The sequence below is a fragment of the Carya illinoinensis genome, chromosome 5 (genome assembly GCF_018687715.1).
Source record: "Carya illinoinensis cultivar Pawnee chromosome 5, C.illinoinensisPawnee_v1, whole genome shotgun sequence".
Taxonomy (NCBI): domain Eukaryota; kingdom Viridiplantae; phylum Streptophyta; class Magnoliopsida; order Fagales; family Juglandaceae; genus Carya; species Carya illinoinensis.
This window is the reverse complement of record NC_056756.1, coordinates 35,205,306-35,226,215: the sequence shown is the minus strand read 5'-3', so window position 1 is coordinate 35,226,215 and position 20,910 is coordinate 35,205,306. Positions and strand designations below refer to the sequence as shown.

Here is a 20,910-nt window from a genome sequence, read left to right as displayed (position 1 = left end):
CAATTTAAATCTATTTTCTGTGTTTCATTGTTCGAACGACCTATCAAGGTGTTCAAATGATATAAACACGGTTGAACGGTTTTGGATGATGAAGGCATTCGAACGGTAATGACCCCATTATCAAGAATGACCTTTGGGTGATAATTGTTCGAACGTAATAAACACCTTCGAACAGTTTTGTATATAGGCATTCAAACGGTAATGACACCATTCTCAAGAATGACCTTTGGGTGATAATCGTTTGAACAATATAAACACTTTCGAACGGTTTTGGATATAGGCATTTGAATGGTAATGATACCGTTCTCAAGACTGACCTTTGGGTTCTAATCATTCAAACGATATAAACATGTTCGAATGCTAACTGGATTGAGCTCAGCAATGGCTAAAACAACTTAATGGCCATCAAAAAGAAAGGAATCCACTAATTCCTTTCTTTTCTTCAACAAAATAATACATACGCTTTTACCCGAAATGTCTATAGAAGCATTTCGGCCTTGTGTTTTGCAACCATAGAGTACTAAATCTAAACTTAAAATAAGTTTAATATAAATTATAAACAATAATGAAAAATAACAAGAAAAGCACAAAAATACGAAATAAAAAAGGTAGCTCTTGAGTAGAGGTGATACGGCGGCAAGGGTGATACAGTGGTGATACGGCGGCAATATGGCTAACATTTGAATGTTTTTTGGTTTTGAGTAGAAATGTGTCATTCGCGGTGTTGGGTGCTCTCAAGTGCAGTACCATTCGAACAATGTATCGTCCCGTTTGACTATTTGCCCATTTGAATTCGTAGATGAACACATCCGAACTGGCAACTCACTCATTCCGTTCATTACACGTTCGATTATCAATTTCTTTGTTCGAACGTTTGCTCATGTCTATTTGGTTGAATGAACTAGTATGTGTTTGAACCTACATACCATCTGAGCAGTTTTTTTGGGAGTTCGAACGGCTTTTTGGGACAAAATTCAATTGACCCAGAATAAAATTGCTATTCGAACGTGATCAAATGGTCCAACAAAATTTCATTCAAAAAGATATTTTTTGGGACGTAATTAATATTTTCTTTCCAAAATACCTTTTGGGACACTGATATTTGGACGACCTTGAGACGCTCATATTTTTTTTTTTTTTCGAAATACATTTTGGGATGAAAACCCTATATTTTGGAACAAAAATTTTCACTCCAAAATACCTAATCCATTGTAGTGGAAATTAAATTGGACGAAGCAGAGTATTTTTTTGACTTGTCATATTGGTCGTCATGCATGTTGTGACGTACTTTGGATGTAAAGCATAAAAAAAAAAAATATTTGTGATAATATATTGGGTAAATTGATTAGTATTAACAAGACGAAAGATGCGATTAAGAAGAGGAAAGATCTTGATAAAATGAAAATTAAACATAATCTTCATTTGCGGGTGGACGGCAATAGGATGGTTATGCCGCATGCTTGTTTTATGATAACAAGGAATGAGGTAGCCTTTTGCAAATAGTTGCAAGATGTGAAGTTACCAGATTGTTGTGTACTTTTGTAGAAATTGTTACGGGTAGGAATTCATGGGAAACCGACTTCTAATATACGTCTCGCCATAACTGAACTATGCAATTTTTTTCGTGACGGTTGAACAATAAACCGTTACAAATTAATTTTTGTGATGCCTTATACTTGACGGGTTTCAAACCATCACAAAATAGTTTTAGTGAAAGTTTTATCATTTTCAGTGACGGTTTTGCCTGTCACAAATTCCAATTCAGTTGTAGTGCCTCACTATCAGTTTTGGCTAGATTTTCTACGACGCATTGTTAGAATGGTACTGTAGCTAGTCCTACAATCACACCTCATTTTCTTGGGTCCAGAACATTTGTTTCAACGGTAAATATATAACTTTTTAATATCTTTTCTAAAAAATTTTAGTAGCTCTATATCTTTATATATAACAAGTGGCTATCTAACGAAATTTTATTGGTTTAATGGTTTTTGTTGTTTTATCGTTAAAATTAGCTCCGTTAGTTGCATGAATCATAATAAAGTTAATTGCTTTCCTGGTTGATTTTGGTAATTACAGACCCACCCCTCTCTCTCTCTCCCCAATCACTTATGAATAAATTCATAGTTATCAAAGTTCATGCAGCATACATCGATCCTGGAATCCATGCATTGATTATCATTTATTGATGAGGTATATTAGATATATATATATATTCTATTGTATATATCTATATAAATTATATATATTCTATATTCTATTATATATATATATGATATTTTATATAAATTATAATTTATAAATAAATTTATATATGTGATTTAAAATTTCTATTCATTTCTTATATAAACAAAGAGAAATGTAAAATAATTAAATTTAATCTATTTATCAACTATATTTATGAATACAATTATTCTAATAAAATATTATTTATTTATCAATTTAAATTCATTATGAAACATTAAAATCAAATAATAATATCTTATAAAAACTTTACTATTTTATTTCTTTATAAAAATTATATCACTTTTTAAAAATAATCACTTTATTAAAGTAAGAAAACGTTCTCTGCATGTTGCTTTGCTGTTAATGATTTGTCTTCTATGTTGCACAGTTTTAGTTCAAGGTTCATTATTTTTTTATCTTATTTTATTTTTGTTTCACGTATTTGTTGTTTTCAGCCGTACCCAGGAGCATATGCAATAATAAGTAATAAGATTTTAATTCTAAATATTTTGAAACTAATTTAAGTCTATCTTACTATTTGATGGTAGAAATTATATATATATATATATATATATTATTTTGTTTTCTAAAAACATTACATTATTAATCAAAATTTTTTCTTTAATAAGAACAATATTAATTTTTAAAAATAATATTTCTATAGGTTGGACGAACATCCCTTGGACGATGCCCAACTACTAAACTACTAGTGTGTATATATATATATATATATATATATGAACTAGAAGAATTTGAAGGATATTTCGAACAGATCGAGCTCCTGCACCCAGTATTTTCAGAAAAAATCATCACACGTACAGTACAGAATATAAGCTAGTACTTACGATATAATAAAGCGGAAGCAATTATTTAATCAACAAAATGATCGGAAGCATAAGGAAGTTTCGTTTGCAGGCTTATTATAAGCATAAATTGAGAGAGATGGCCTCAGAAACCATACGAGTACATATAATGGATCGATCCACCATGAAAGACACGAGATACCTGCTCAAACAAAAAACCCCAACAATTCATTATGCAGGAAAGGGTACCTTTTTACATACTTTCTTTTTCAGAAAATAAAGGTACGTATTTATATAGAATATGCTATAATATGCGATGCTTTTGTTCATAGCTACTCCTTAATTGCTCTTGATCATGATAAGATTATCATCTATCTCTTTGGTAAGACCAGCTGAAAACTGAAGCATTTGTTTTGGATCTGGGATCTCCGCGTTAAGTTTCTCATATTCAACAATCCAACGGCCCAAGCATCCCTCTCTCTTTGGAATGGCCTGAAAAACGAATTTGAAACTTTTGTATGCCTCTGCGAGTAATCCTCCTATCACCTTGAAAGTGACCGATAGTTTTTCGTCATCTATCTTCTCATATATCTCCTTGGAAATTACAGTTTTCCCCTCTACACAGCCAGACCCAAAAAAGAAGAAAATTGAATATTAAATATATAAATATTAAACCATGCAAGCAATTATCATTCCATAACATTAGCAATTGCCGCCTAAACTATCAATTTCCAGAGCAAAAAAAAAAAAAAAAAGCAATATATTCCATTTTCCCTTGCGAATGTCCAAATTATTCCCAACAATTTTTAAAAAGACAATATAATATATCATTGTAAATTAAAATTTTTAAAAATAAGAAAGAAATAGAAAATGACCAAAGAGATCGAGAAAATCAAAGGGTATTTGGTATCAAACTTGTTACATACATTAACAGGACCAATTTATAAGCATAACATCATGTGACATGTGAAAGAGTTCGTCTATAATAGTACTTGTGATCAACATGACAACAACAAACTTTGGTGCCCTTACCGTATAAAAGATGCCAGTTCATGACAGCACCCACCTCTTCCCAGTTACCTTCTACTAAATCAACTTTCTGTATATAGGTAGGGCAAAGTTTTGGTGCCTCGTACAATCGTTTCGCGAGAGCCTCGTATAAAGCAGGAGCAGATGACTTGGCCTCTGTTTCAATACTTAACTTACCAGACAGAGAAGAAGACATTTTTCCTTTCAATTATATATAAGGAGTTATCAGTACTCTAGTACGAGCAAGTAGAAGCGGTTTGTAGTAGGAATGAAAGACTCTGTGTCCAGGACACTAATGCTCTTCGGCTTTTATAGGGAAAAATGGGCTGGGTTTAGTCGACAATTTCCTGGTGCTCTTAAGGCGGCTAATTAACTCGTGGAAATTCAGGAGCCATGCATGTGCTCAGCTGCATACTGTCCATAAACTTAAATATCATGGACTTAAAAGTCAAGTTGGTGCCTTGAATATCTTTAGAATGTTGTCATATCTTTTAATATTTACAATATCTCTACATCTTCAATATCTTCAACACCAGAAACGTGATATCAAACTAAAAGGCATCAATAGTAATGAACTCTGAAAATAGTTTTAGTAAAAAGAACATGACTTGTCTTTTTTTTTTCTCCACCCAAGTAATTGAACAAGAGCAATGTTATATACAGTCGTGGAATTGTAAATGCCGTGCAATCTCTTTGAAAAAGAGTGGGGTCCACGATTAAAAAATTAGTTTTTTTCATGTGGATCCCATTTTAATTTATTTTTTTCAAAGCGACTGCACGTCGCTTGCATAATCACGAATGTAAATATCATTTCTCATTGAATAAAGCCTAAGTAAGACTAGCAAAGCAAATATATAGCAATTTATTATAATCACATAACCAAGGGAAAAAAGAGAGAGAGAGAGAGAGAGAGAGAGAGAGAGAGAGAGAGAGAGAGAGAAAACTAAATTACACATATTTGACACCGAAAAAGAACAACTAAGACTTTTTTTTTTCTTTTTTTTTTTTTTAATTTATTTCCATGAAATCCTGAGACCCCACATCCTAAACTTTTCTCAATGTTTCAAGGCTTCTGGTCAAGAAAGAACACCAAATAGAATCTGCAAAGTGAGAGTTTTTCATCTGAATTGAAGTAGCCCTAATCGAAGACCATTAACAAAGATCAGTACTGAACTTTGCTTTGTAGGCGCAACGGCAACACAAAGGAAAAGCTTGCAGCAAATAAACAACCAGGGCTAAATGAATTAAAAAAGCATTCACAAGAGAAAGAAATGAATTAAAAATATTTTACTTATGTGAACAATATCCTCTAAATGTAGAGAGATTACTGTAACATGAAAATGAAAAATGAAGATAAAATACAACATCCATTGTAGCTCATTTTTAAACAAATTTCTTTATATTTTACAAATAACTACATTTTACATCGTCCATTGAAAATGCTCGTAGATCGTGATCAAGTTTGAATAATGAACATGTCTGTCTGGGAAACTCGTACTAGTCCTAGACATTTTAAGAACCACGTGCAATATTATTCATGACACGAATTCTCGTACCAACTGGTTCCAAAAAGTTTGTTAATCCAATTTCTTTTTTTTATTAGGCAGGTAAGCATACAATCCTCCATTCTCAGTCTCTTCAAGAAAATTTTGTTTTTATTCACTTTAAAAAAAAAAAAAAAACTAGCATTTATGACATTTATTTATATATAACGAAAATGACTATATATAACGTATGAAGATAGACTCATTTAATAAAAAATAATAATTTTTATCAAAAATAATTAATTACAAATAAATAGTTTTGTTATTATATTTTTGTCTTCTGAATATTCTTCCAGACATTTTCAATGTAGGCGGGCCGCTGAGAAAATTCAACTATTCTAAATAGATGTCTCCATGAATCGCAATGCCATTCACATTATACATATATATATATATATATGCATATACCTCTACTACATTGACTAATTCGTACTTCCACAGTCACATTTCTTCTGCACGTGATCACGATCGAGTACGACAACATATTTATAAAGACAACTTATAGTACACAATGGTAATGGCAAAGACAAATAATTTATGAGATTTATTTAATGACACAATTGGTACCAGAAATTTTTCTAAAGGTGGTCAATTTTTCTAACTTATGACACGTATATGCAAAATAAAAAAAGTACAAATCTTAACCTTAATTTCAACAAAATATATAACAACGTAACTATATATTAAAAGTCATATTTCAATAATTTGTTATATACATGTAAAGATAAATTTCAAAGAATACAACTTGACATCTATTTTAAATTTCTGATGATAATATTTGATAGATATGTATTCATTCATTATTACTTTTGCAATGAAATATTTAAATTTTTGTATTTTTAATAAAAACTATCAAGTGATTTTTTAAAATCATATCTTTCATTTTAGGATGGAAGCTAGTTTATCAAGTTTAATATAAAATCTAGATATTAATTTAGTGTCACATTAAGCATATAATACTATAATTAAGATCTTAAATAAATATTTTCTTGCTCGATAAAATCTAAGAGATAAAAGTTTCTCAATTATTTTTTCAATGAATTATCAAATTTAATTAACTTTTGAATTTATTTCTCTTCGGTTCCATATTAACAAGAAGCATAATATTGTATAATAAAAGTCTTTGGAATATAAATTAATAAGCTTATTATTTTTCATAAACATAACTTTAATTTAATTTTGGGGGCACTATATCATAAAAAATAGATAAAATATAAAATTTGTATAAAATTTCAAGACTATAAGGAAAAAATTGTAAAGATATTTATGTGTATGTGAAAATTTTAAAAAATTTTAAAGAGTAAATGAGAACTATAAATTTTTTGGGAGACAATTTCGTGTGTGTATATATATATCTATATAGAATTATGAAAACAATTTAGCAGCTAGGAACCGTCAACGTGCGTGGTAATTCTGCCACTACAGCCAACCTCGGTCCACATGATTTCGTCAGTACTCCACCTACTCTGGTCCATTCTGCGGGCGCGTAACTTTGTTGACTACATTTTTCCACATTCGAATATTTTGAGTATTAGACGTTAAATTTACCGCTCCAACTTGCATGGCTTTCCCATCATGATGTGATGTAGGAATATATGGTAACACTCAACCTGTTGCAAATGGAATAATAGAGGCCGAGATGGCGAAAAGTCACAGGCGCTCCATCAAATCGGTTTGAGCTTTAATGACTTTAGACGCCAAGGATCTCCCTAGAGAATTCACCAAATCCTCTTACAGTTAATACTACTAATTAATTGAAAGTTGTTATCAAACTAAAATAAAAATAATATTATAATAAAAAGAGTTGTTATTTAATAATAAAAAAATATTAAATTAATATAAGTGAATAATATTGATATATATATATATATAAGAATATAAAGACAGTTTATATATAATTTAAGTCATAACTGACGATTAAGGACGATTATAATTGATGTCTAAGAATGATCATAATTGATAATTAAATATGATTATACAATTTGGTTTATAACACTCTCTCTTTGGATGACCATACATAAAAAATATGTCTCGTTAAAATCTTGTCAAGGAAAAATCCAGTAAGAAAAAATCAATGGCGAAGGAAAAAGAGTACAACATTCATGTGTATCGCAAAGTACTTTAAGATTGCCTCATTAAAACCTTACAAAGGAAAACCCAGTAGGATAAAATCTTAACGAATGAAAAAGAATACAATTAACAAAAGTCTTCAAGACATTTACTTCTCCTGAAAAATGCATGATAATAAGTGTTCAACTCTCTGCATTCCAATGTTCTGCATAATCCTTTTAAATATCGCAGTTGATAATGTTTTAATGAATAAATCTACCAGATTATCACTTGACCGTATCTGTTTGACATTAATTTCATATTTCTCCTCATGAATTGCAATGATCTTTGAGTGATTTGAAGAAGTGGCAGATAGTGTTTGCTTGACAGATCTCCATGATATAACAGAATTTTCATAAGTAAATACATATCCAGTTTGAGATCTACCTTTGTATGGATATGAAAAATAATCTGCATTTGCATATATAACTAATTGTAGACTTAATCTATGTTGATAAAATAATCACATATCAATCGTACTTCGGAGATAACGAATGATATATTTAATACCATTCCAATGTCTTCGACTTGGTGCGGGATTATATTTTGCAATTAAATTAACTGGAATGCAATATCAGACCGAGTGCAATTTGCAAGATACATCAGGGATCTAATTGCACTGAGATAAGGTACTTCAGGACTAAGAATTTCTTCATCGTCTTCACAAGGATGAAATGGATTTTTCTACATATCAATTGATTGAACAACCTTTGGAATATTCAGGGGATAAGTTTTATCTATATAAAAGTGTTTCAAGACTTTATAGTAAAAGGTTTTTGCGTTGATGCATCTCAATATTGTGTATCAACTCCTTAAATGATGCAGTTGGTAATGTTTTGGTAAACAAATTTTCCATATTGATTCAAGATCATTTTAACATTAAATTCATTATTCTTCTGGAGTTGTGCTCTTCTGGAGTTCTTGTGAATAACATAGTTAGTAAAGAAGTCATCAAAGTTAAGCCGCCAACCTCCATATTCAACAAAAATAGTAGCCACTTTTTTAGACCATACAAGCACCATAGGATTTTACAGCTCTTTTGGAGCTGTCAGGCGCTGCAGGGTTATGATGCTACATTTCTTGTCTCTTGTCAAGGAACCGGTCGGCGGTCGGCAGCGTTTTAGCAAAACCGCCTATCGTCGGTTCGGTCGCAGTTTGAGGCCGGCTCAAACCGCTGAACCGGCCGATGTAATATTCCTCTTTTTTTTTTTAATTTTATCAATATAAAACGACGCCGTTCCACTTAAGTTTAAGTGGAACGGCGTCGTTTTACTTTTAGGTCTGTGTTTTAAACACAGATTAAACGACGCCGTTTGTTATTAAACCAAACGGCGTCGTTTTGTTTATAAGGTGAGTAAAAAAAATTAGAACGGCGCCGTCTGGTATTAAACCAAACGGCGCCGTTTAGATATAACCCATCGGTCCCATCGTCTTCTTCCTTTCTCCTTTCCGTTTCTGCGTTTATAACCCTCTCTCTCTCCTCTGCAGCTCTCTCTCTCTCTACTCTCTCAGACGAACGACGCCGCGGGAGGGAAACCGAGAACCAACCGTAAACCGCCAGAGAACCGCCGTAGTCGATACGGCCGGTTGTTCTCCTCCCCGTCGACCGGTTACGGTCGGTCCGTCCACCGTTTTCCCTCTCATCGGTCGGCGGCGGTTCTGCCCAAAAACCGCGCCGAAGGGGTCGGTTTTCACCCCTAGTAACTATCAAGGTAATAAAAATCTCAATATAATTTCATCCACTTCAAAGGCATATCAATATTATTTCTGCGAGAAACCAACTCGTGATTTATATATCACATTTTTATTTTCTTTATACAAATACCCACTGATATTCAACAAGCATCACCTCTTAGGTATTTAGACTACAAGTTCATATGTATCATATTTTACTAGTGATATCAATTCTGCAGGAATTATTTTTTTTATTTTGGCCAATATTTTTACGTCGGTATTCTTCGACGGTTCTAGGCTCACTTTTTTCATTACTTCTGGTAATGTCGAGTGTCATCTTATATAAAAATATGTTGTCGACAATGGTTTTATTTCTATTCAGAATTTCTCCAATACTTATGAAATGTATCGAGATTTCGTTATTTTCAGGTACCTGTCCCTCTTCAAGGAAAGACATTTCATGAAAATCCTTTTCAGGAGGTACTTTTCAGTAGTTTCCTCTTCAAGAGGATTATTTTTCAGGAGATACTCTTCAGAAGGATTATACTATTCAGGAGTTTTTATTATGAGAGAATTTTGTATAGAAAGTTTGGATGAATCTTATTGCTTATTTTGTAGGTATGACCTCTTCAGGAGTACCAATTTCTTTTCTTTGTACTTTTCTCTTTCGGAAAGTTTTATCTTTTGTATCAATAGATCTCTCACGATTTTAGACATGTCTTATGTTCATTAGACTACTAAATTTCTTAATTATCTTACAAGGACTTCAATCATCGCTGGGATTTTAGCAGCTAGAATATGAGACATTTTTATCTTATTGCATCCATAAATTAATTATCATCTGAACTTCTAATTCATTTTTATGATAATCAAGATAATGTCGAATTATTTCATTTTATTTGCTTCAACCAAATTTTTCTTTCCGCTTATGGTGGGAAGACTTTATAGTAAAAGAATCTTCTATTTTTTTTATAGACATCCATATAAAAATTATTCGACTTATCGTAATTAATTTCAGATGATCAAGTTAATCATGAAAAACATACAAATATTTTGAATCATATCATTTTTTATGCATCATAATATTTGATTCAATTATTGTATAATATCATTTCAAAGAGAAAGCTGGTAGTTTTTCCAAAACGAGTTTCTGGCCCTAAATCATAGAAGTACTATAAAGATATTAATTACCATGTCCAAGCTCTTGGTTTCTTTGAAAAAAATGCACCATTCACTTTGGGAAATATATAAATCCAATACCATTCACTTCAGGGAATAATGTGGAACTAGTAGAATGTGGCTGATAATTTCTTAACAAAAACTCATTATTTTGCTTAGCCACTAGAAGACAAGATATAAGTTTAGAATATCTTGTGAACTTTTGCACTCAATATTAATACTTCAGGAGCACATTCGAGGCATTCATTTTAAACAGATATTTTTTAGTGATTTTTTTAGGTTCATTAATCATAACGAGCTTTTGAGAGGATCCCGATCTTTTGGTATACATATCACTCATTTAAACTATCTCACAGTATTAATATATCTTTTATTATAAGATACTCAATAAAATTATGGTTTATAGCAAACCTTCAAGAATGCTCCATTTATGTTTCAAGATGAATCTTATCATCAATAATTCATAACAAGTATAAAAAATAAATAGAACTTGTATATAAACTATATGAATAAAAATTGACCACAGATATAACTGAAATGTAAATTATAGAAATTTTAATTCACCATAGATAATATTCCTCACAGATATAACTGAAAAATAAATTATGGAAATATTAATTTATCATAGATATAACTGAGATGCAAATTATAAGAACAAACGTAGATTTTTATCAAGTAATAATAAGGAATATAATATTTGATACTCACCTTGGGGACTGCAAATAATATGTTGAAAAACTTACTTGAAGTAGAAGATCACTAACTTCAGAATCAACAGAGCCTCGTGCTGATAATGTATTATGAAACTAAAAGAGAAATGATATTACAATAGAAAGAATTGTTATTCAATAATGAAAAAACATTTAACTTATACAAGTGAATGATACCCATATATATAGTAGTATAAAGACGGTTTATGTATAACTTAAGTCATAATTGATGGCTAAGAGCGGTCATAATTGATGGCTAAATGTGGTCATATAAGTCAGTTTATAACCAAAGTGAGTATATTTGGATTTGTGTTTAGGGTATAGAATATGCCAAATTATTTGGGATTAACCCAAATAGCATTTAAATATTGGGTTAAGTTGAATCGAGTTGAGTTGAATAAAATATTGTTAGAATATTAGTTTTAAATATTATGAGTGTGAGATTTGAAAAAGTTAAATTTTTTATTATGTTTCATATAAAAATTTAAAAAAGTATATAGAGATTTGAAAAATATGTAATGATGAGATGAAATGAGTTGAGAAGGGTTTGGCAACCAAACGGGGCTGCCTTCACCCTTAGTGGTGTCTTTTTATGATTTATTGACACAATCTTGTGATCCTAATATTTTCACTCTAAACAAAGTCATTAGTATATGTTTTCCAACAAAGAATTATGTTATTTAGATATATATACCTCAGTTTCCAACAAAGTCATGAATGATCTTGATGCGATACAGAAAATCTATTATCTATCTAGGACTAGACAACCACGTAGACTTCCATTACGCAACTTTTAGTCAATTGAAAAACAATCGTACATAAGAGGCTAAACTTAAACAGGAAAATAAACCAAGAAATAGCTAAACTCAAATAGCTGATCTCTCACTCATAAATTCTGTAATACCCAGGCCCAGAGCCCAAGCTCAGATTAGGCCCACGACACCTTGAGAAGAAATGGCACCGTTTTGTTAGTAAGTTTCCTTTACCTTCTTGATGGTTTCTTCCACCCATTATTTTTTTCCGCATTTTTTCTCTTCCATGATCCCACTACCCCAGGCATCTTCGGTTTTTCTCACCTCCAACTTTCTTTTAACAGACCCACTCTCTCTCCCTCTCCTTACTACGATTTCTGTGTGGTTGTTTTGATGCGGTGATTGTGTAGGACGAACCTCATCACCAGATCAGTGCTGAACGACGTTCTCTCTCTTCTTGTCGTACTGTGCAGTGGCCACTGCCAGCCACCAGATGCATTGAGATGACCCACTGTGAGATAGCCCCACTGCCAACACTTCCGCACAACGCTGCCACCCTGTGCCAAGAACCACCAAGCACCACCTGGCCAGCCCATTAGCAAACCGTGAACCTCAGTCGTAGCCTCCACGAAGCTTGTTGCCCCACTACCACTGTCCCGTATGACAACGTCAATTGATCACTAATAAAAGTGCATCTAGACAACCACCTCCCTTTCCCACGACAAGTCACCAACCAAGGACTCCACCTCACGCTGTTACTCCACTCCACAATCATGTAAACACACCTTTATTTTAACAACAAAAAAGAAAGCAAGGTCCTTTCCCCATGCACAGAAAAAATGTACGGCAATTTCGCAAGCATCCTCAGCCACCCAACTCCACAGAAAACGCCACCCAAGCCTCCACCCTCCACCCTACGGTTTCTCACGAAATGAGGTGTGATGGAAAGGATCATAAACAAAAGGAATACAAAGTAACTGAGCAACCATACTGCAGCACACAAGAAATACATGCATTAGAAAAAGTGGATGAAAAGCATACTGCAGCACACGTGAATTGAAAAGGCAGCATGAAAGTAAAAAGGCATTGGCATAGAAAAGCAAGTCTGAATTATGAATTACATGGCTACAACAGAATGCAGATACCAGGAAGCTCGATGTAAAAGCATTACCTCTGCTGCTGTCCATACTATTATAGTTGATTACTTGTAAACAAACAGAAGATCAAGAGTTAATTTTAGGACTCTTTCTTTCTAGCTTTTGTAATGTATATATATCTACTGTTTTTGTATCATTAAAACATATCATTGAGAAAGGAACTTCAGTGCTCACCATCTCTTTATTTCGAGTTTCTATTCTATTTTTAACATGGTATTAGAGCAGGATATTTCTCCTGCTATGGTTCCTTAGATTCACAAACAAATTCACTTTAAAAGTCATGATATCCTCCTCTTCCTCTTCTCCTTCTTCCTCATTGAGGATCCAAATAGCCCATTTTTCTTACACCATAGTGACAATGTTAATACTATCATTATATCACCCCTATTAACTTGTTCAAACTACATCTCATGGAGCAGATCCTTTTTACTTTCCATCTTCTTCAAGACCAAGTCAAGTTTCTTGGATGGCTCAAACACCACCCTAACCTATCAGATCCTTCCTACATTTCATGGCTAAGATGCAATAACATCCTCATTGCATGGATTCTGAATTCTATCTCCAAAGGCATTGCATATAATGTGTTTTTCATGACTTCAGCTGAACAGATTTGGGACAAGCTCAAGTAACATTTTGCACAACCTGATGAAGCTCGAATCTATCACCTTTAACACAAGCTCAGTGGCATTGTGCAAGGACACCTCTTTGTAAGTAATTATTTCACACATCTTAGTTCCATTTGGGAAGAACTACATAACTATTGGCCTCATCCAAGCTGTTCTTGCGCTAAATGTACTTGTGATGCTTTGAAAAATGTTGGTGAAGTCCAACAAGGAGACTATGTGTTTAAGTTTCTAATGGGTTTGAATGACAGCTATGATGTTGTAAGGGGACAAATCATTCTCCTAAGTCCTTTGCCTTCATTAGATAAGACTTTTTTTATTGATTTTGCAAGAGGAAAGGCAAAGGCAAGCAAGAAACACAGCCTTGCCTACCCCAGAACCCTCTGCCTTACTTGCCTACCAGAATTTCCAAAGAAAAAGGATAAGTTAGAATTGGTTGTCATCGCTGTGGCAAGGTTGGGCACATGAAAGATAAATGCTATAGATTGGTGGGATTCCCACCAAACTTCAAGTTTACCAAAACCAAAGGAACCTCTGCTGCACCTTATTCTGTAAATCAAGCTCAGACTACTAGTTCACCTTATGAAGCACCCACTCCAAGTATTTCTCAGTTGAACCTCTCTCAGGCACAAGCACAACATCTTATGGACCCTTTCAATGCTCAATATCCTCAACTAAACTTGGGACAGAACAAGCCTATATTGCCTACTCCAGCCTTTATCAAGCCATCAACTTCAGAACCAGATCCCTCAATCACTCCTTCCTCAAACCTAGCAGGTAATCATCACTGTCTCTCCACTCTCACTAATCCTTCTCAATTCAACATTTTGCACCCTCACAAACACAATCACCCTCTCATCCTAAGCACTCTGATCATGGACACAGGAGCCACTGATCACTTGGTGTGCTCCACCTCTTTCCTTGACAAGTCATCTTCTTGCATACAAACCTTTGTGCAACTCCCAAATGGTATAAAAGCTCAAGTCACACACATAGGTACTGTCAAATTGTCAAACTCCTTATAGCTCACTGATGTCCTATGTGTGCCCTCATTCACCTTCAATCTCATCTCTGTTAGTAAGCTCACTCAAAGACCAGATATGTGTCTGTTTTTCTCAAAAAATTGTGTGCTTCATTCAGGTCCTCTCTTTATGGATGATGATTGGACTTGCTAAGGTTCATGCGAGCCTCTGCTACCTTCTACCTTCCTCTCATGACAGCTACACCACTACATCCTCAACTCTCTCCAATAAAACTCGAGCCAACCAAGCAATTGTGCAGGAAGACTTTGATCTCTAGCACTTTAGATTATGATACCTATCTTCACAAAGAATGAATTTAATTCATTCTCCTAATGTAAAGTGCAAAGATCAATCTCATTGTAAAGTTTGTCATTTGGCCAAACAAAAACATCGTTTCTTTCCTTCAAGTGTAACCACCAGTTTACTTCCTTTTGATTTAATACACTGTGACATATGGGGCCCATATTCTCAAGCATCAATTCAAGGCTTTCATTACTTCTTAACTATTGTGGATGATTGTTCAAGAGCCACTTGCATTTTTTTAATGAAACTAAAATCAAATACAAGACCTTTCTCGCAGTGTTTTTTTCAACTCATAAACACTCAATTCAATAACAAAGTTACAAAGATCAGAATTGATAATGGCCTTGAATTCAACATGGTTGATTTTTATAAAAACCATGGCATCATTCACCAAAAATTATGTGTGTATACCCCTTAAAAAAATGGTGTTGTTGAAAGGAAACACCAATACCTTTTGATTATTGCCCAAGCCCTTCTTTTTCAAGCTGCATTGCCTACCTCTTTTTTGGGGGATGCCATTTTAACTACAGTGTTGAGAATGCAAAATGTCATATTTTTCTCCCTTAATGTCTAATTTTTTTATACTTATTTGGTTCCTAAATGTATTTATTATTCTTATATTTTGATTTAGGATGCCAATGGAGTCGTTAAATCCAAAATGAAGCTAATTGGGCGATTCTGGACAGTTTTAGCATCTCTTTGTTATCTGGACATAACTCTATCATCCGAGCTCCAATTGAGATAATTCAAAATGATATAGAACTCCAAGAAAAATTTCTACAACTTTCATGTTTTGAGTTTTGAGAGATACTCATTGTATCAAGGTCTAAATCGGGCTTGAAGTTGACACACTTGCACTATTGACGTTCTAGAACGTTCCGTACCATGCAATTCAAATACGTGATTTATCTGTGAAAGTTTTGAGATCTGGTTCATGAAAATTCCAGCTAGAAACCATGCTTTCCTAATTATATTAGGACTCTATTTTATTTTCAATATTTTCCATTAATTAGTTAGATTTGGATATTGTTATTTGAGGATAATATTGAAAGTATTTTTAGGAGATTGGGTAGGCTTTTAAGAAATTGATTTGAATGGGTTAAGAGGGGGAAAAATGAGGAGATATCCAGATGCCTCTCCCTCCCCTCTTCTCCAACTTTTCCTTTGAGTTTTCTTCATGGCCTTGTGTGGCTAAATTTTCATAATTGGTCGAAGGAAATGGAAGTCTCGAAATCAATAAAACTATGAAATCTAATTTGTTTTTAGTGTTCAATTTATGCTTTGAGTATCGGGTGTTCTTCTATGCCTATTTTCATGATTATCTCATTTAATTACTAGGAGGCCTACTAGTTTATTATTCGTTGCAATCTACTGCTAGGTTAGATAACAAATCTGTAATTGTTTGATCTCTCTAATTTGTGAAGCAACTAAGATTTAATGATTTGCGACGTCAGAAATTATTAGATCTTAGGAAGAAAATGCTTGATGAAATTAAATGCAACCGCTTGTGCTTGTGTTGTTTAGTTTTATCGATCTCTCTAATTCTTAAGGTTGGTACTAGATTAAACCTTTAGCGCTTGTCTTTGGTTGTTTAGTAGTTAAGTTTAATTAGATCACTTGTTTTCTAATTAATTGGGACTAAGGAGAGATAGGAAAATAATTCCAACGGTAAATATTCAAAGTACGAATCAATATATACTTGCATCAATGATTAGTTTAAAATTCCGATGGTGGATGTTGACTTAAACCAAGGTTTGTTCTTTTGATTAATTTTGATAATTTAATTTGAATCGTTCCTTAGTTGTTCTTCTTGAAATTGTTCTCGTTAAACTCAAACCCCCCCCCCCCCCCATCCTTGTTCATGTAGCATAAAACTAAGCTAGACACTCTCCGTGGAAATGATCCTTACTCGCGCTACTACATCTATTTTCTTAGGAGTATAGGTTTTATTTTTGGTTGTCTGTGACAACACACCATTCAGCCTACCTCATCAATAGAATGCCCACACCCTTCCTTTCTAATAAAACTCCCTATGAAATACTCTTTTCCTCACCACCCACTACAAGAAATTGCTCCATTTCCGGCGGGTCCAGTAGCCGGAAAAAACATAAGGTTTCGCCGATATTAGTTATTACCCGCTATTTCTAGTCGCCACCGGATAGCCGCTATTACAGAGCCAAGTAAAACATTTTCCGGCTACTTTTATAATAGCCGGAAATATAACTTATTTCGGACAATAATAATAGCCGCAAATAAATAAAATGTTGTCGCAATAACTTTTGCCAAAATCCATCAAAAATAGCCAAAAATAATTTCCGGCTATATTTTTGAGCCGAAAATATTTATTAGCGTCTAAATTTTTTAAGCCGCAAATACATATTGGCTAGTTTTTTAGTCGCCAAACTAGTTTCTGGCTATATATTTTTAGCCGGAAATAGGTATTTGCAGCTACATTTTATAGCCGCAAATAGTTGCCGCTTGGTTATGTTGGCCACTTTTATTTTCGGCTATATTTTTATCGCCGGAAAAATTTATTTGCGACTAATTTTTAAGCCGGAAATAGTCAAGTTTTGCTGTTGTTTCATTTATTCCGGCGAAATATTGTCGCCGGAAATGTTTGGAAGCAGTCCCGATTTAATTTGTACATTCGTATGTTGTTTTTCCCTGAATATTTGTTTGTTAATAAACAAAGCAAGTTAATAAGTTAAAAAATACTATATATAGAGAAATTCATTTTTGCTTGAAACATCATTCATATAATCTCAAAGTACATATTTAAAGCTTAACCACTGCACTGCCATTGTATTAAGTTTTACATAAAACCATCCAACATATCACAATGTAACAAAAATTTACAAGTGAAGGTTTTTCTATATGGGTTTAGCTAGCTGTTCCATCAATCTTTGACAGCTTATGAAATGTTTTTGCTCTATTTCTTGATATCTTGGTTCAATCCTGTGAGAAACAAGAACAAAAAATAGGTCATGAGCTTTTAGAGATGTCATCAAACACAAGCTAGCTAGCATGCACAACCAGATAGAATGCAAAATGCAATAAATCAAAGTATTCAACAATGTTGTTATTTTTCTCGTACATGTTTTCTATACCAACTATGTGAAGAATTTTCTAATCAGATTTTTTAACAATGTAGCAATAAATTTCCCCATGCATAGTTTTTATAAAAAGGAATGTAACATAGAATGCAGTATATTCTGCTACCTAATTGATTTCAATCATCACATATGTATCACAAGATAATCATGGGTCTCAAAAACGTTCAGTTCCAAATCAGATAGATAGTCATACTGAGTTATTTAATTGGATCTTCGGATCAAGAACCATTATTCAGCTCATAGCATCCCTGAGATAACATGGGATTTAAAAGGTTGGATGCTTCATGTGTTCTTTACTGATTGGTGGTTGCTAGTGCAAGTTTGGCTTGTCTCCTTTTGCATCAAGTGGACATTGAACAATCCCTTCTAAAAAAATGCTTTAACTTGGTCTAAGTTGAATCATCAGTTATGTTTTATATGTTGCAACTATTTGATGCTTCTGACTCGGACAAGAGAATGATTAAAAGCAAAGAAAAGCGAGCAGAAGACTACACTCCTAAGTTTGATATATTTGTTGGTCAACGGCCATGTTTGAACACTGGTCAGTATAAGAGGGCTTCGAGAACTCTTCATTTTTCTTTTGAAGGGTTGGGTTGGGTTGGGTTAGGTGGGTGGGGTTCTCAATTTATCAGGAGAGTTTTTTTTTTTAACAATGTAGCAACAAATTTCTCTAGTGCCAGGAAATTCTCCATATAACACTAGGAGTTTTGATCTTTTTATTTCGACAAGTAATGTCATTGATATTAAGAAATTACACATATTTGGCAAACACCATAGTCACGAAAACATCTCCATTTTTCCACATTTAATATCAACATTAATTATAATCGAAAGACAACCTATTCAAGTTTTCACTTGAATTAAACCATATATACAATGAAGACTAAAAGGGAATAATTTATCTGATTTCTAATCTGAAAATGAACATAAATTATTTAATTATCGCATGACTAAAATGGAAAAGTTTAGCTCGAAAACAGCTTGGGTTTGAACCGATTCAGAAGGAGGGAAAAATTTGGAAACAAACTGGTTATTAATCAGCTATATTCTAATATTAGCCGGAAATTAATTCTTAAATACTCATTCAAATTGCAGTGGTTAGCTTGTTGTTGTTCAGAACTAACACCCACACATATAAATAAAACTATATCTAATCCTATGTAGGGAGACACCATTCTTTATCACCAGAAACTCTGTATGCAAAGCAATCACTTCTCACCTACAGCATCCATCAGTTCTAGAAACTTTACCAACAAAATAGAGAAAAATAAATCTTGGCCAATTAAGCATCTAGCTCTCTTTCAACCAATTAGTGAATGCACGAACAAGTCAATCTTCATAAATCATAGTCAACTACGTACTAGCACGCTTTAATAAATAGGATATATGTTCCTCTATAAGTAAAGAGGAGTGAGAGAGGGAGAGAAACCTTGGGCTGCCATAATCAAAGAGCTTTCCGGTAGCCCTTATGACAATGAGCGCTATTTCAGCCTCGCAGAGAGTTGAGAGCTCCAGAGCCTTTTTAAATATGCACTTCCTCCTCTCAGAGAAAGTCACTTGCCGTGCTGTGGTGTTGTCGATCCTCTTCATCTGAATTTTCTTTCTCGTCATTTTCCTGGAAACCATCATCCGACGCTTCATTGATAAAACCAAATAGTCAGTCTATAATACTAATCGACAGAATTTTTAAGCTCTTAACAAGGAAATCTAAACAGAAAGATACTAAGTGATACAAAAAAAGGAAGAGATACGAAATAGGCCTCATATATACTTCATAGGTTTCCAGATGGTTTAGGAGAAATCAAAACTGCAGTAGCACCAAAGAGGGATGATTTTCTTTCTTAAACTATTCAATCGAATTCAATCATAACATGCAAATAAGTATGCAATGCTAATCGTTAAGAATTCAAATGTATACATAAAAAAGCCTATGGGTGTAGGACATTACTTACCTTGTTGTAGTAGCTTGACCTGACATCCAATGACCAATAACTTCCATGTGAGCAGTTGGTGGCAACAGAAATGTAAAATGGCATAAGCTACAAAATATCCACAAAACCTAACCTTACACTACCTACCCCACACCATTAGACCCTAAACAAAATATTAACCAAGTAGGAGGCATTTTGTGAAAAGTATATTACTTTCACCTTCATCTCCTAATCAAAATTCACAAAAAATGGTTCATGGCCAAATATTAACTATGCAGGTCCCTGAGTCTCTCTATGAGACTCTCCCTGCGTCTGCCGCTCTGACTCATATCTCTCCATGAACTTGTCGTATTCAACTTGTCTCTCCATTAGCATCATGACATTCGCTCGTAAGTCATCAAGCTGGCTCTTATAATCTATTCGCTCGTAATCTGAAGCAGCTTTCTCAAACCTTTCTGCACGTTCAGTTAATTCCGCTATTTGGGCATCAGCTGCTTCTCTAGATGACTCCGGAATAACCATCTCGCTAAGCCCCCTTACATACCCTGATCTTTGGCCCAAAACTTCCTTAAAGATTGTTGCTGCAGCCTCATTAGTCCTCTTCTCCGGCTCCAGCTCTGACATCTTTGCAGCCATCTCCAGCTATTAACCATTGGAAAATCACAAATGTTAGTAAGTTGGTTGTAGTTAGACAACACCATATAATAATTTGCACAATTAAACCCATATTAATTTAGC

At 33.6% G+C, this 20,910-nt stretch overlaps 2 protein-coding genes across 2 annotated transcripts; both read right to left on the bottom strand.

Moving 5' to 3' along the window:
• Positions 1–3,112: 3,112 nt before the first annotated feature.
• On the bottom strand, positions 3,113–4,352 carry LOC122311128 (MLP-like protein 43). Its single transcript, XM_043125539.1, has 2 exons — positions 4,059–4,352; positions 3,113–3,643 (listed from the first exon to the last, which is right to left on the bottom strand). Exons 1-2 carry the CDS (start codon positions 4,249–4,251, stop codon positions 3,366–3,368), a joined length of 471 nt encoding a protein of 156 aa, XP_042981473.1. The 5' UTR covers positions 4,252–4,352; the 3' UTR covers positions 3,113–3,365.
• A 6,788-nt stretch (positions 4,353–11,140) lies between these two features.
• LOC122310293 (MADS-box transcription factor 25-like) lies at positions 11,141–19,852 on the bottom strand. Its single transcript, XM_043124174.1, has 4 exons — positions 19,671–19,852; positions 12,449–12,674; positions 11,305–11,367; positions 11,141–11,152 (listed from the first exon to the last, which is right to left on the bottom strand). The coding sequence occupies exons 1-4, from the start codon at positions 19,850–19,852 to the stop codon at positions 11,141–11,143; spliced, it is 483 nt and encodes a 160-aa protein (XP_042980108.1).
• Positions 19,853–20,910: the final 1,058 nt, after the last annotated feature.